Genomic DNA, 14,014 nt, shown 5'->3' on the forward strand with positions numbered 1-14,014 from the left:
ACTCTGCCCCATGATATGCCTTATACCCCTATATGCCACTCTGGCATATAGGGGGTTAAAAGGCATATCATGGGGCTGAGTGGCATATAGGGGGTTAAAATGCATTTCTGGAGGTATATATGCATATCATGGGGCTGAGTGGCATATAGGGGGTTAAAATGCATTTCTGGAGGTCCAGAAATGCATTTTAACCCCCTATATGCCACTCAGCCCCATGATATGCCTTTTAACCCAGCATGTACTGGCTGCCTTGCAATCACACTCCTATCAAGCCAAGGCAGCCAGTACATGCTGGAACCTGGGGATGATAGTAGTGGGATTACAGCCTCCCTATGCCATGCTACAACCCCCACCCCCCTTACACATCCATGCTATCACACACAAACACACATTCACAAACATTTAAATACTCATTCATTCCATTAATCACACATACTTCACACATTAATCACACATACTTACCCAAAAACCCTCCCCCACCCCCTTACCTGAACTGCAGATCTCTCACTCGAAGACTTCTGCAGGGGACCGGCTGTACCAGCAACTTCTCTGGCCCCGCCCCCAGAGGAGGGAGGGGGAGATAGAGTTCTGTGAGGAAGCTACAAGCTTCCTGTCCTCCTGCTTCTAACGGAAGAGACGCTGCTCGCGACCGGTAAGCAGCATGGCCCCAGCCATTTTTTTTGGGTCCGATTAGAAGACGACCCCGATTATAAGACGAGGGGTATTTTTCAGAGCATTTGCTCTGGAAAAAACCTCGTCTTATAATCGAGCAAATACGGTACTTTCAATCAATTTTTATCTTCTACAACATATGACAGATCCAAAATCAGTCCAGCTGTGTCAACAGCAACTTGTAAGCCATTACATTTTGCAGCAAAGCAGTCCAAAATGAGCTGGTGTGAAGCCTTTAACAGACATTTATCTCTGGCGATCTCTGGACTACACTGACTTCCCAACACATTCCATTGCAAATCGTCTCTTCTTCTGTGCATACGGCAACCGCACCGATGTCCTATCTCTGAAGCAGCATCTGGAAGGATCGACCACAAATGACCATCTTGCAGATCCATAAGCATTTCCCCGCCATCGTGTTCCAGACTTTGCGCTACTGACTCTAAAGACTTGCAAAAGCAATCAGCCACCATCTTGTATTGTGCCGATGAGCAGTTCAGCTCTTCCAGAAAGGTGCTTGAGATATTGGCGCTCTGTAACAAAGTGAAGAGCATTGTTAAACTACTAAAGTTTATACAGACTCCCCCCCCCACAGTAATTGGTAAATCTTGTAATATGTTTGCAAACATAACAACCACAAAAAAACCTTTATCATGGCAAAACCACGAATTCACAATATATGCCCATATGACTCTCCCTCTTAAATGCCTTTTCCTTTTCCTGGATACTGTATGAGATCCAGCATGGTTACCTATGCAGACATTTACCTTATACCTGATGAATGCAGACAAATGCATCTCTGTGCAGCCACCTCCCAGCAGTACCCAAGGTTTCTTTAGCGTCATCTGTAAGATGTGCTGAGCAGCCTGACATGTGGTCTGTAAAGAAGGGGATCTCATTACAAACATAATACCCACATAGTGAAGCACTGCCGATGCAATTAATACCGTATTTGCTCGATTATAAGACGACCCCCCAAAATCTGAATAGTAACTTAGGAAAAAAAGAAAAAGCCTGAATATAAGATGACCAGTAAATGTAAGTTTTACCAGTAAATGTTAATTCATGTAAACTATTTTTTTTAATAAAAGCTATGATCGAGAAAAATATATTTTTTGTTTTTATTTCCTTGTATTTTCCAACCTGTCCCCCAGTTACGCACATTTGCCACACCAATATGGCACTGTGGCCCATGATATGCCTTTTAACCCTCTATTTGCCACTGTGTCCCATGGTATGCCTTTTGACCCCCTATGTGCCACTCTGCCTCCAGAAATGCCTTATACCCCTATATCCCATTCTGGCATTTAGGGGGTTAAAATGCATATTATGGGGCAGAGTGGCATATAGGGAGGTATAAGGCATTCCAGGAGGCAGAGTGGCATTAAGGGAGTTAAAAGGCATTGTATAGAGCACTCTGCCTCCAGAAATGCCTTATACCCCTATATGCCACTCTGGCATTTAGGGGGTTAAAAGGCATATTATGGGGCAGAGTGTCATATAGGGATGTATAAGGCATTTCAGGAGGCAGAGTGCTCTATTAAATGCACTACTGACCTTCAGATAATATTCAAAGTAAATATCCATTTCAGATAGGAACACATGGACAACATCAAGACATTTAAACACGTTTTCCTTCATCCATGCAACAAATGTTGGTTGTACTCATATTTCCTAAAGGTTGTGTAGCAATCAGTGTATTTTTTCTTATATATGTTTTTATTTCATTTGATGGATCCTGCATGGTTTGAAATAAAAAATAAAATAGTATAATTAGAACAGGCTGGATCGCAGAACTGTCCGCATGCAGCCAAGAGGCTATTAGAATTAACACAACACGACCACATGCTTGACAAAGCTGTTCATCTGATCAGCAAATTTAACAATAATGTGTTTCTCCTGCAGCTCGAATTATATCTACCACTCTACATATCTAACACTTAATTCACTTTGCTCGAGATCCTGACCTGCTCAGCATTAGACAGCATTAGATTTAAAACACTTCGCAAGAACAGTGCTGAAAAAACCTTTTACAGTGTAACAGTCTGTTGACGCTTTCTAGCAAGGATAGTGACCCACATTTCTTAGAAGGCTAAAAAAAACCAGCCTTAATTTATTGCTAAACAACCACTCATATAACCCTCAGCCAGTCAATAGCCTTAAAAAAGGTGACATCCATGGGTTTTAGGAGGACCTTTGGAAATGTCAAATTAGAATAACAATGTGCTAAAACTGTAGTCTATACAATTCTTCACTATGATTCCTTCTCTGATGAATTTAGTGGCATTGTTAACATAATTTGTATTACTACTGAATGCCCAAACTCATCTCATTCAAAATTTTACTGGAAAACATTTAATGAACGTGTGACCAAAGAGGACACTGTTACCATCATCATGGGACCAATAGGTTCCACCTTAGAAACTGTTTCAGAATTATTTTTGTTTGATCAAATGTTCAGATCTGCTAAGGTTTATTTTATTAACATACCAGAAAGCACAACTATTTTTCGTTAATGAATGTGGATCAGTGCATTTAAAAATCATTTTCCTTTAAATATTTAATTGCTTAAAGTGTATTTTCCCTTGCTTGAGACAAAATGGAAGCATAAAACTATAAGTATCCAATGCAGTCCTAAGAAAATCAATACAGGCCCACAGGCCCACAGGCCCAACGAGCTACAGCAATTATCTGTGTATCTGTTTCAGTGTGGTAGCAACGGAGGTAAAACAAGCGAGGCAAGGGATAAACGTACTATTTTTCATATTATGGAATAATTCAAAATGCCAATACTATCCATCTATTAATAGTTTGTAGAGGGAACAATGCTTTAAATCTTAGAGGAATTATCGACGCAGCAAAACATGCAGACTTTAACATAACAAGCAATCAATGATTTTATAGGGGGAGAGCCATTACCACTGAACCTAAACCCAGTGAGACAGTGACAGAAAATACATTTATTTATAGAGCGCCAGAACATTAAGTAGATTTTTTACAATAGGGACACATTGTAAATAATTATCGCTAAAACATTAACATAAGTTAAGACATACTGGTACAGAAGGAATACAGAGCCCTTGTATTAGAAGTAAGGCCGAACAGATGACGAGCCGGCCCTGGCACTTTAAGGCCAGCGGCCGCCTTTTCATGTCATACGCAGCCGCAGGCGATGTTTTTCTGCTCGCGTAGCATGCAACCAGTCATATACACCAAAAGAAGAGACAGATCAGACAACTGTTGGCCGCTGTCTGCCCAGTATGCCAGATGGCCAGTCCAGACTAGGAGATTGAAAGGCAATGAGACAGGAGAACCCAGAGCACACCATCCAGTCCTGTCCAACACATATTGGCCAACAGGGACTACACAGAATATCTGAAAACGGAACAGAGAATGGATCCATGTCAGCGCTATCTGCAGTATGAACTCTAGACATTCTGGTAGCTATTAGTGTAATTGAGTTTAATTTACCACAAGCAATTTGATGTAATAAATCATGAAAGAGCCATTGTACTCAAATCTGTAATGAGACACAATGTGAATGGCAGATTAATGTAGCCCGTTCCCAACCCTTGGGTTTTTTCTTTGTTTTAATATCTTTATCCTATTTTCCACATATTGCTATTTATTGATTTATAGAGCACCATCATATTCTATGACATATGCATTTGTATCAAATTCATGTTTTCCGGTTAAATATAGAGTAGCTTAACTTTCTGAACATATATTAAACATTGTATATATGTCTTAGAGGGAGATACTGATACAGGGGTGTGTGTGCTGTAGTGTTCCAGCCATACAATGGTTGTTCTAGGTTGTACTAAGCATAGTGCTAAGGATAAGCATGGTAGGTCAGCAGTCTACCATTACAATTGTCTTCCTGACAATACATCTCTCTCTTTCTCTCTCTCTCCTCTATCTCTCCTCTCTCTTTCTCTCTCGCTCCTCTAGCTCTCCTCTCTCTTTCTCTCTCGCTCCTCTAGCTCTCCTCTCTCTTCCTCTATATATACATATAAATGTACTCTTCCCCATTCTGCCAGGTATTGGGCTCCAGGCCTCAATAGCTCTGCCAGCATCTGATGGTTAATTGCCGCATATGAAGGGGGTACTTGGCCTTTTATATTGGTGGCCAAAACAGTATTATTCATTTTGCCTATTACGCAAAAAAATCAGTTTACGTTGTGTGACAATTACAGCTGCATTAGCCCGATAAAGTGAGATAAATATTTGCTTTCATATTGTTCTGTCGGGATGACTAATATTTTTTTACAACAGTCTGTGTTTGAAAGGCAAAGCTACCCAGAGACTTAAATTTATTCTGAGCTCATACGAAGAAGAGGAAAACAGCACTGCATGTTTCCACATTTTGTTTCCTCTGAATAAAATGGCCGACAGCTTACTGTACAGAGAAAAACAAGACGCGTGTGCCTTTCTAAATACAGATTCAAATTTCCTTTTCCGCCTTCCATTTCAAATGTAAACAGCTTTGAGAACATTGCAATTTTTGAAGTCTCCCATTTTGTGTTTCTATTTAAAATAAAAATACTAAAATACTAAATCTGACAGCTTTTGAGGATATAAAACTACACACTGAAACCTTGATTCAACAGCATTTATATAAGAAGAATAAATTACATTTATTTTTGCAGTGGTAGCTAGAAGTCGACCTAAAAGACAATTGTCTGGATAAGACATGTTTTTTGAGTTGCTTCTTGAGACAGGCTGATGCCGACAAAATTATTTCAATACCTGCAATATTTTACTGATTTACACGCATAGAGTATTAAATATATGGGTTATTTATATCTACCAACATCTAACATTTCGATCAACTTCCTAGTGCCTAGAAATGTCTGGATTGCACAGAAAATATGATCGGGAACCAGTTAAGAATATTTTTATGTCTTTCCCTTGATAAAACACAAATTGTCCTGGAATCCATTCCTTGTAAGAATGACCTGTGTTCTACATCAGTGTCCAAAATAACAATAGGTTTTTACATATATTTTTTCCAAGGGAGAGTTCAATTTTTACATATATATAACTGATGTAGTTTTGTGTCATGATCACACTAGGAATGTTATATACAAGCTGACCCCAAAGTGCTGCTTAGTAACCCTTTAGTGGTCAGTACAAGCAGTGGTGGTAGCCAAATGGTTCCAATAACCCTCCACCAGAAGTGGTGGAGTCTAATACAGTGAGCGAGTTTAAACATGCATTGGATAGGCATACAACTATCTTGAATCTAAGACAAGACCGAGAAATGATTAAGGTTTGAATCTTTGAGCAGACTAGATAGACCCATCAGTTTTTATTCGGCAACATCTTTATCTTTATTAAGTAAAAAATAACTTTATTTGGTAGAGGACTGACATATTGTGAATTATTTCACGTGTGTTCAAAATGGAATTTCATCAGATCACTGAGGAAAGCTCTGGCTGAGATGCTCAGGTATCATTAAATTAGAAAAAAATTGTCCAATCAACACAAGTTGATATAAAAACACTGTAGTTTAGGTCAAACTCTGAGAGTTCCATATTTCACTTTTATAAACTTATATAAACGTGTGTGAGGTTTATTCGATACTGTCAGATTAGCACAGTCAGATTTTGGTTGTCTCTCCATCTCTGTGGAGCATGCATCTTTTCAATTTCTTATCGCGATTTTCTACAAAGATGTCACTAATGACTATGTAACTCAACATATTTAATTATGGGAAATGGGATTCATAACAGATGTTTTGCATGTACACCTAACAACAAATATGTCACTAAGTGATTATGATCGCTCCATGAAAGTTAGTCGCAGTGACAGCAATAGTATTTCTAAGAAAATACATGTCATAGTCATTTAAGAATAAATGGTAACTAATTTAATGATATTTTTAGTAAGTGATGTGTTTCAATTTAAAATACGGCATACTTGTCTTATTTGTTAAACACGTCTTACTAATGATGAATCTGTCATAACAGCAGGACATCATCATGAGTAGATGTGTCTGGCTGAATCTGCCCATTAAATACAGAGCATTCTATCAAACAGAAAGGCAAGGCCTCCATATTGTCAAATAATCAATTGAATATTTCCTTCATTATGCTATATAAATAACATAATTACAAAAATGGCTTAGATTTTTGGGAAAATAAAGAAGAAGAAAAAAGTATTGTAATCAAATTAATTTAATTTAATAAACACAATAACCTTCAGTAAAACTACATGATTTCAAAATAAATATCTGAATGAGGGGCATGCCATAAATGCCAGGATCAATAGCTGATTCGGAGAATACCGTGCTACAGAGTCCTGGAAAAGATGGAAAAGATAAGAAATATTTTAGGAAAAACATCTTTAATTATCTTTAACATAAATCTTTAAATGCATAGGCCAAGAATGAATGTATAAAATAAACATTACACCCCCCCCCCCAGAATTTTATATAGAAACATACAAATTGATGGCAGAGAGGAACTATTCGGCTCAATTTGTCTACTCATTTTTCACTTACACAATATCTAACTACTAATTGTAACCACACTTAACTGTACAATTTCTGTATTTAAGACTTTTGCAATAATAAAATAACAAGCATTTTAGATAAACACCTGTAGTATACATCTGGTGAATTTATGTTGGTCAGTGTATTAGGAATAACTCAGGTTAGTGTCCTCAGCCTAGCATTATCAACTTGAAGAGTACTTCTTGTGCATAGTGCAGGGATATGACTTCATATACCCAGTGCTTTGCATTACTTCATACAGAAACAATACTATGCAAGCATTCATAGTACAACTGGGCCAATTTCAAGAGAAATCTAGCCCACCAAATGGTCTATTGTTAGGCACAAATGGTGAGGCTACTGCCCCCAGATCTGGGAAGTCGGCCGAGCCCAGACTACACCATTGCTTATAAGCATCTTTCTCTTTTGCTGGCCTTGACTTGATCTGTTGGTATTCAATTTGGTCAGAATATCCCCATCTAATTCGGTTTTCCTGGCAAGCAATTTTGATTGTTATGATTGCTTAGGTTTCTTAAGGAATTAGGAATCTGGTAGATAATAATAAATCCAGTTGTCTGATAAGCACAGTCGGGTTTCTTGTACTGGTAGGATATATATTCTTACCCAATTATTTCCATAACATGTAATATGTCTTAGTGTTGTATGGTACAAAATAAAGAATTTGGTAAAGGACCCCATAACAAAAATAGTAGAACACTCCTAAAATATACATCAATCTCATTTCTAGTTACAGGCATAAACATTGCCAGAAAGGATTAACATTTCTCTCTTGCAGGATTTTTTCTTTATTTAGAAATATTTAACTGATATGATCCACCAGCACCTACACACAGAACCTCTGAACCTCTGGATGTTGTGGAGTCCATGTCAATAAACTGTGTTTTTGAATGACCATTTCTGGATTGAAATAATGTTTCCATGCCGTTACATGTGTTAAAAAAAAAAAAAAAGTATTAATGCTCATGTTATCATTTTTTCAATCATTTTACTTCTCTGTAAACATTTGTTTTCATTAAAAGACATCTAAGACCAGCGTCTTCTCAACACCAATGCATCCCTTCCTGTAATGCATTGAAATACCATAATAATTCCACGTACCTAGTCCTATTTCATATTCTGTTCAAGACAAAATAAAATTCATTCCACACTGTCATCCCTTTGTCCTGACCAGAACAACTTGATCGTGTTGAAGATGGCTTGAACCATATCAACCAAGACATGAAGGAGGCCGAGAAAAATTTAAAAGATTTAGGGAAATGCTGTGGCCTTTTCATATGTCCTTGTAACAAGTAGGTACTGGGTACCGACTCTGTAATGTCCAGTTTTTGTCACAGTGAATGTCTTAAGTTTTTGTCTTTCTTCTTTGTCCTTTTCCATCTGCTTCATTCTGTGGGGATATAATGCTTGTATTTAATCAGAACAACTGGAGCGCATCGAGGAGGGAATGGAACAAATCAATAAGGATATGAAAGAAGCAGAAAAGAATTTGACGGACCTAGGAAAATTCTGTGGTCTATGTGTCAGTCCATGTAACAAGTAGGTGCTGCCTGCCTGCCTAAGTCTTTGAGCACCAGAGGCTTATTGAAGCCATGCAAAGATCATCCCTGCTAGACACATGGGATGAGCATGTAGCATGCAGAGAGATTGATACTGATGATATCTCATCCATCTCATAGACTAGACTATCGAGTGGAAATTCTGCGTGTTAAAATCAGGCATTCTGCAGTGTCGTTTACACTGCATTCCCCCAGTAAACGAATAATTCAACATTTCTTTTAATGTGCACGGTAAAAAAAAAAAAAAACTGATTAGAAATTTGAAGTAGCGAAGCTAAAATTCATTATTTGCTGTACATTTTAGCTAACAGGACACTTCACAGACAATATCAAAAACTAGGTTAAATCCTATGCAACTTTGATTTATATACGTGCACTGACAGAAATGTTGAAATCTGATCTTTTGCATGATAATCAATCAACCCCTCCCCCAAATTCCAATAGGTCTTTATTAAATGACAAAATAGTTTCATTACTTTTCACGAGCAGTGAAATATAATAGGTCTAATTACATGACTAATTCTGTGCATTTAACAATCAATGAATAGACTAAGCTGTAACCTGATGATAATCATCAAATTATCAAAAAGCTATATTCCATTACCCTTCACACTCTCTATGCATTATAGTACATCAGTTATTTTATTGTATTATTTAATGTTTTAATCACTAAGTCAGCATGGGGTTGGAGAGAGTATCCAGCAGCCATTGGCACATACCTAAAAACAATCTAGTATTACCTAGTAGTATGTTACGCTTAGTCTATTCAGTCTGAAATGCCAGTTAGAGATGGTTTTTGGCATGTAATGGGGATTTGTACAGTGATATAACTAACAGGTTATGTGCAGCATGGTGGGGAATATATTTTGGGGTTTTTTTTACAGGAGAAAGTCTATGACCCCTTTGTATATAAATTACGCCCAAACTTACAAAACCCACCAAACTGGGCTGCCACCATATTATGTAGGAGGACTATGGATTACTTAGACCAAGACTGGAGAGAAGCAGGCGTCAATAGCTACATTAATTGTTATTATGTGGCTATTATTTTTGGCCAGTAAATGTGCAAATGTACATGATACAGTCAAGATTAACAGGTCCACATCTGAACTCTGTATGACAACATGTAAGACGTTCATAATAGCCGTTAATTACACAGCGGCATTTTTGCCGGTTGCTGTGGCCTAGTCAGTCTTCATGCCACAACAGAAGAATCCTTTACTATGATGGTTATTGTGGGTTACGGTGAGGCGTAAAGAAAAGGTTAAATAGGGATCATGATCAAATTAATAGAATAACATCCCAGATAATGCTGTACATTTTAACATCTGCCACTGCAGGCATGCCTAGATTTTAATGTTTCTTGCTATGGCAACTCAGTCAAAAATGGCTCTGCAATGGCTTGGTTGAATGCCAAAGAAGCAGCCTTCGCTTTTGTTACGTGGGGCTTCTTAGGAGATCCACTTTTGACTGGCTTGGGCTCTTCTGTGACAGCTGTTACTTATGGTGCATTAACTAGTGAACCAGTGGAGCAGTCGTGTTTAGTGAAAGTGCCTCACCCCTTTTCATGCCAGCAGCTAGTGCATGAACAAGGTGAATGGGATTATTTGGCATCAGTGCTAGAATGCTTGTATTATTTGCTCTCGCATTCATTCCACTTTGGCTGTTCTACTTTGTGTCTGTGTTGACAAAGGTTTGTACATCAACTCTCGATGTATGGCTACTGTTTTCAAGTACCGATATATTATCACAAAATTTGAAATGAAGAAAATAGGAGCCCTGGCTGCTTCTTACATTTTTACTGCAAGAAACAATTGACTACATAAGTCTATGTGCTATGCAACTTGAACAGTAATGCACTGTTGCAAAGCGCTGATAGAATGTGGCCGGAGTGACATATCACACTGATGGGGGCATGTTAATGTGATGTGATGTACACACTAAATGTGGCAGTTACGTTCTATGTGTGTCTGCCGGTATGTTTCTTTTCTTTTCTTTTTCTTTTTTCTGTGTGTTCCATGTAATCAAAAATTCTTGATGTTTTCAAAATGTAACTGAAAGAAAAAACTTAAATAAATTAAAAGTAATTACCTTAGGGTCAAAAAGGCAGCTCATTATAATTAGATTGGGTTCATGATATATATCGGTATACCACAACATCCTTGTTAAAAGCTCATTTGCCTGATTCAGCTCTTACATGATTACCATGGAGAATTTTATGTTTGCTAAAGACCGTCTGTGTTGTGTTGTTAACAATGTTTTTTGATAGGCTTAAATCAAGTGATGCTTACAAAAAGGCTTGGGGCAATAATCAAGATGGCGTTGTAGCAAGTCAGCCTGCACGTGTTGTGGATGAACGTGAGCAAATGGCCATTAGTGGTGGCTTTGTCCGTAGGTGAGTAATGACCAGAACATACTTGTGATTTCCTTGTATGCCAAAACACAAATATAGGGCCTTCAATTGTGACCTTCATCTATTGTTGGACATCAACTAAACAATCCTCAAGCAAGCGGGTGGCTTTCTCATGTTAACTGAGCTTTTGATGTTGAGGGATATGCATAAAATATAAGGGAAATGTTCTCTCTAGTATTATATGGCCCTGCAGCCCAATTCTATTGGTCTGGTGAATATTAATTTGGGACAACATGTCTGTCATACTTTGAATGTATATTTGATATCATGAGCCCCTCATCCATCTTTAGTTAGAAGGAAGCACTATTAGCTTAACATAGCATTATCCTATCTATAAGCCCAACAGAGGATGTTAAAGTAATTTTAGTATGCTGATTATCCCTAAAAAAAGCCTGATATTTATATAATGTCATCCACCATGGAGGCAGTACCAATTGCTTGTTCTATATGATTACAGAACAGCGACATTATTCATGATCAGGTTATTTGCATTGTATAAAAGCGTATAAAGTTTTCAGGTAGCCATATATTAGTAAAGCACCTGAAACATTTGTCTTAGGGGATCATAGAAAGTGCATTCTAATTATATGTTTTGCAGTTGATATTGTTTATTGATTTGTCTGATACCTTAGTTCCTCTCCAGTCTAAGTTTATTGGAAATGTTTACACTCTGATAGAGTTCATTCTGTTACAAATGATGTTCTGTCAACATTATAGGGAATATATATTTTCAGTTTCCTACTCATTGCCTGGACCTTAATCACTCGCTGTTCTGTTCTCCTCAGGGTAACAAATGATGCTCGAGAAACAGAAATGGATGAGAATCTGGATCAAGTCAATAGCATTATTGGAAATCTTCGCCACATGGCTCTTGACATGGGCAATGAGATTGACACGCAAAATCGCCAGATTGACAGGATCATGGAGAAGGTATGGGAGCATTTTTCAGGAAAAGGGATTGGACGTTTTGAGATTGTTCTAAGGGTTATTATAATAAACTGTTTCTAGGAAGGGAACCAGGCAACTTATCTCATTGGAAAGAGTCCCGTGTTTTTAGAGCACAGTTAATAAGCTATGAACCATGTTTTACCCAGGGAAAAGCAAGAAAGCAGTAGTACTACAACACGCTGGGATGTGTCTTCATGGGCTATATGCCACTATTGTGTTTAGTCCCTGTCCTAAAAAATAGATGTAAGATGCTTCCGAGTGAAAGAGCTCGACCACAACCTGGTAATATTTCTTTCCTTCTGTTTTTTAACCAGGCTGATTCCAACAAAGCCAGGATTGATGAAGCCAATCAACGCGCTACAAAGATGCTGGGCAGTGGTTAGAGGACACAAAGTATATTTGAAACCCCAAGCTGTCCCACCAGACAGTACTTTCATGCTTTTATCATGGTATTTCAATACTAGGTTTGCACACATGCACATATCAGCCCCCAATGTAAATGTTGTCCTGTGTAGTATGTCAGCTTTCCAAAAATTATACTTATTTCTTTTCTAGATATCTTCCTTTCCAAAGGTTGTATATATATATATATAGTGATATAGCTCACTATTACATTTTTTTGTTTATTTTTTTTTTATGATGTTTGCTGAATGACAACAATGTAGGAATGTTAAACGTGCTGTTGTCCTTAAACTATACAGTATTGTTCTTGTAAAACTGTGACATTCCACAGAGCTACTGCCGTCTTCTTATTTTGACGTCATAAATAATAATGCTGTTGAACTTGCTGTCATCGGTTCTCAATGGCTTCCGTTTGTTATGATTTCATGAATAGAACGTGGAACTATATAACTATAATAAGCATTGCAACACAAGTGATGTGAGTTATGCAGTTATGCATGAAAATAATAGACATTTAGATGCCTACAAAAGAGATCTCTCCATGGCAGTAGCACATCTAATAAAAGCATGCTGAGTATTTAAACAATGTCGGGACTATGTTATACCAGCAAGTTTTGCAGTAGTGCCACCTTTCTGTCGATATTTATCTTCATATTTATACATGATCATGCTTTTTATTGTTTGGAAAAGAAAGACTTGGCACATGTTCCCAGCAAAAATGTGCTTTTTTTTTTTAATATGTATATTTTTTTGCTGGTAATATATATAATACTAAAACTAAAGGTTGTAATATAGGGTTTGGATAATGTTTTTGAAGATCCTCTTTTGGAGGAAATGACTTCAATTTTAATCCATTGAGTGCTAAAGGGGCGTGCAAGGCATTCGCACTCAATGTATTATGTGCCTCTCTGGCAGTCAAAAGGTTAAAGGGTTAAAAAAAAAAAGACATGTAATTTTTATAAGGCTGAGTCTTGTTAACCACTTAATCTCCACGTGGTTTCTTTTAAGTAAAGTTCTCTGTTGCTTACCTAGAGCTATGCACACTAAATCGCTGAGATGTTTAAGTAGATTTAAAGTCATTACAATAACTTAATGAATTGAATGAAATCTAGATAAACTGTGATCTCGATATCATTGCAGCATGTACTATTAAATTCCTCCTGTCTCCTGTCGGTTTGTGAAGTGATTGACATTTTGTAGCTAGTTAAAAACAATTAAAATTATAAATTTAACCCTGTGTGGTTTGTTTTATTGCTTCTTTTTTTGTCAATCTACAAGCAGAATTGAAGAAGGGATAGTTTTACATCACAATTGGTCATTGACACTAAATACCAATCTTCTATTCCACATTGTAATAAAAATAAATTTTAGAGAAACAGATTGGGTGACCAAATTGGTGGAGCATGGCAAAATGGGTGGGGTTTAATGTCATAAAGCCATACCCACTTTTTTTTGGTAGCACCAAATTTGCCCAGCCTGTGTTTTGGGAGGTCTGCCATCGGAAGG

The 14,014-nt window shown here is 37.5% G+C and overlaps 2 protein-coding genes across 2 annotated transcripts; one reads left to right on the forward strand and one right to left on the reverse strand.

Moving 5' to 3' along the window:
* Nucleotides 1–786: 786 nt before the first annotated feature.
* LOC128483885 (molecular chaperone MKKS-like) lies at nt 787–1,545 on the reverse strand. Its single transcript, XM_053460193.1, has 2 exons — nt 1,440–1,545; nt 787–1,205 (listed from the first exon to the last, which is right to left on the reverse strand). The coding sequence occupies exons 1-2, from the start codon at nt 1,515–1,517 to the stop codon at nt 789–791; spliced, it is 495 nt and encodes a 164-aa protein (XP_053316168.1). The 5' UTR covers nt 1,518–1,545; the 3' UTR covers nt 787–788.
* Nucleotides 1,546–8,356: 6,811 nt separating this feature from the next.
* Nucleotides 8,357–13,740, forward strand: LOC128483137 (synaptosomal-associated protein 25-like; the record flags this gene model as incomplete). Its single annotated transcript, XM_053459197.1, has 4 exons — nt 8,357–8,478; nt 11,015–11,140; nt 11,944–12,088; nt 12,421–13,740. Coding segments are annotated over 4 exons (462 nt in total), but the record flags the coding sequence as incomplete, so codon positions are not given.
* Between the last annotated feature and the right edge of the window lie 274 nt (nt 13,741–14,014).

Source organism: Spea bombifrons, chromosome 3 (assembly GCF_027358695.1).
Source record: "Spea bombifrons isolate aSpeBom1 chromosome 3, aSpeBom1.2.pri, whole genome shotgun sequence".
Taxonomy (NCBI): Eukaryota; Metazoa; Chordata; class Amphibia; order Anura; family Pelobatidae; genus Spea; species Spea bombifrons.

What these genes read in the sequence shown, in the direction of transcription:
- LOC128483885 (XM_053460193.1), bottom strand. Translation starts at nt 1,517, where the DNA reads ATGACGCTAAAGAAACCTTGGGTACTGCTGGGAGGTGGCTGCACAGAG. An exon ending in CTGCATTCATCAGGTATAAG is followed by an intron (nt 1,206 to 1,439) that starts GTAAATGTCTGC and finishes ACTTTGTTACAG; the next exon opens with AGCGCCAATATCTCAAGCAC.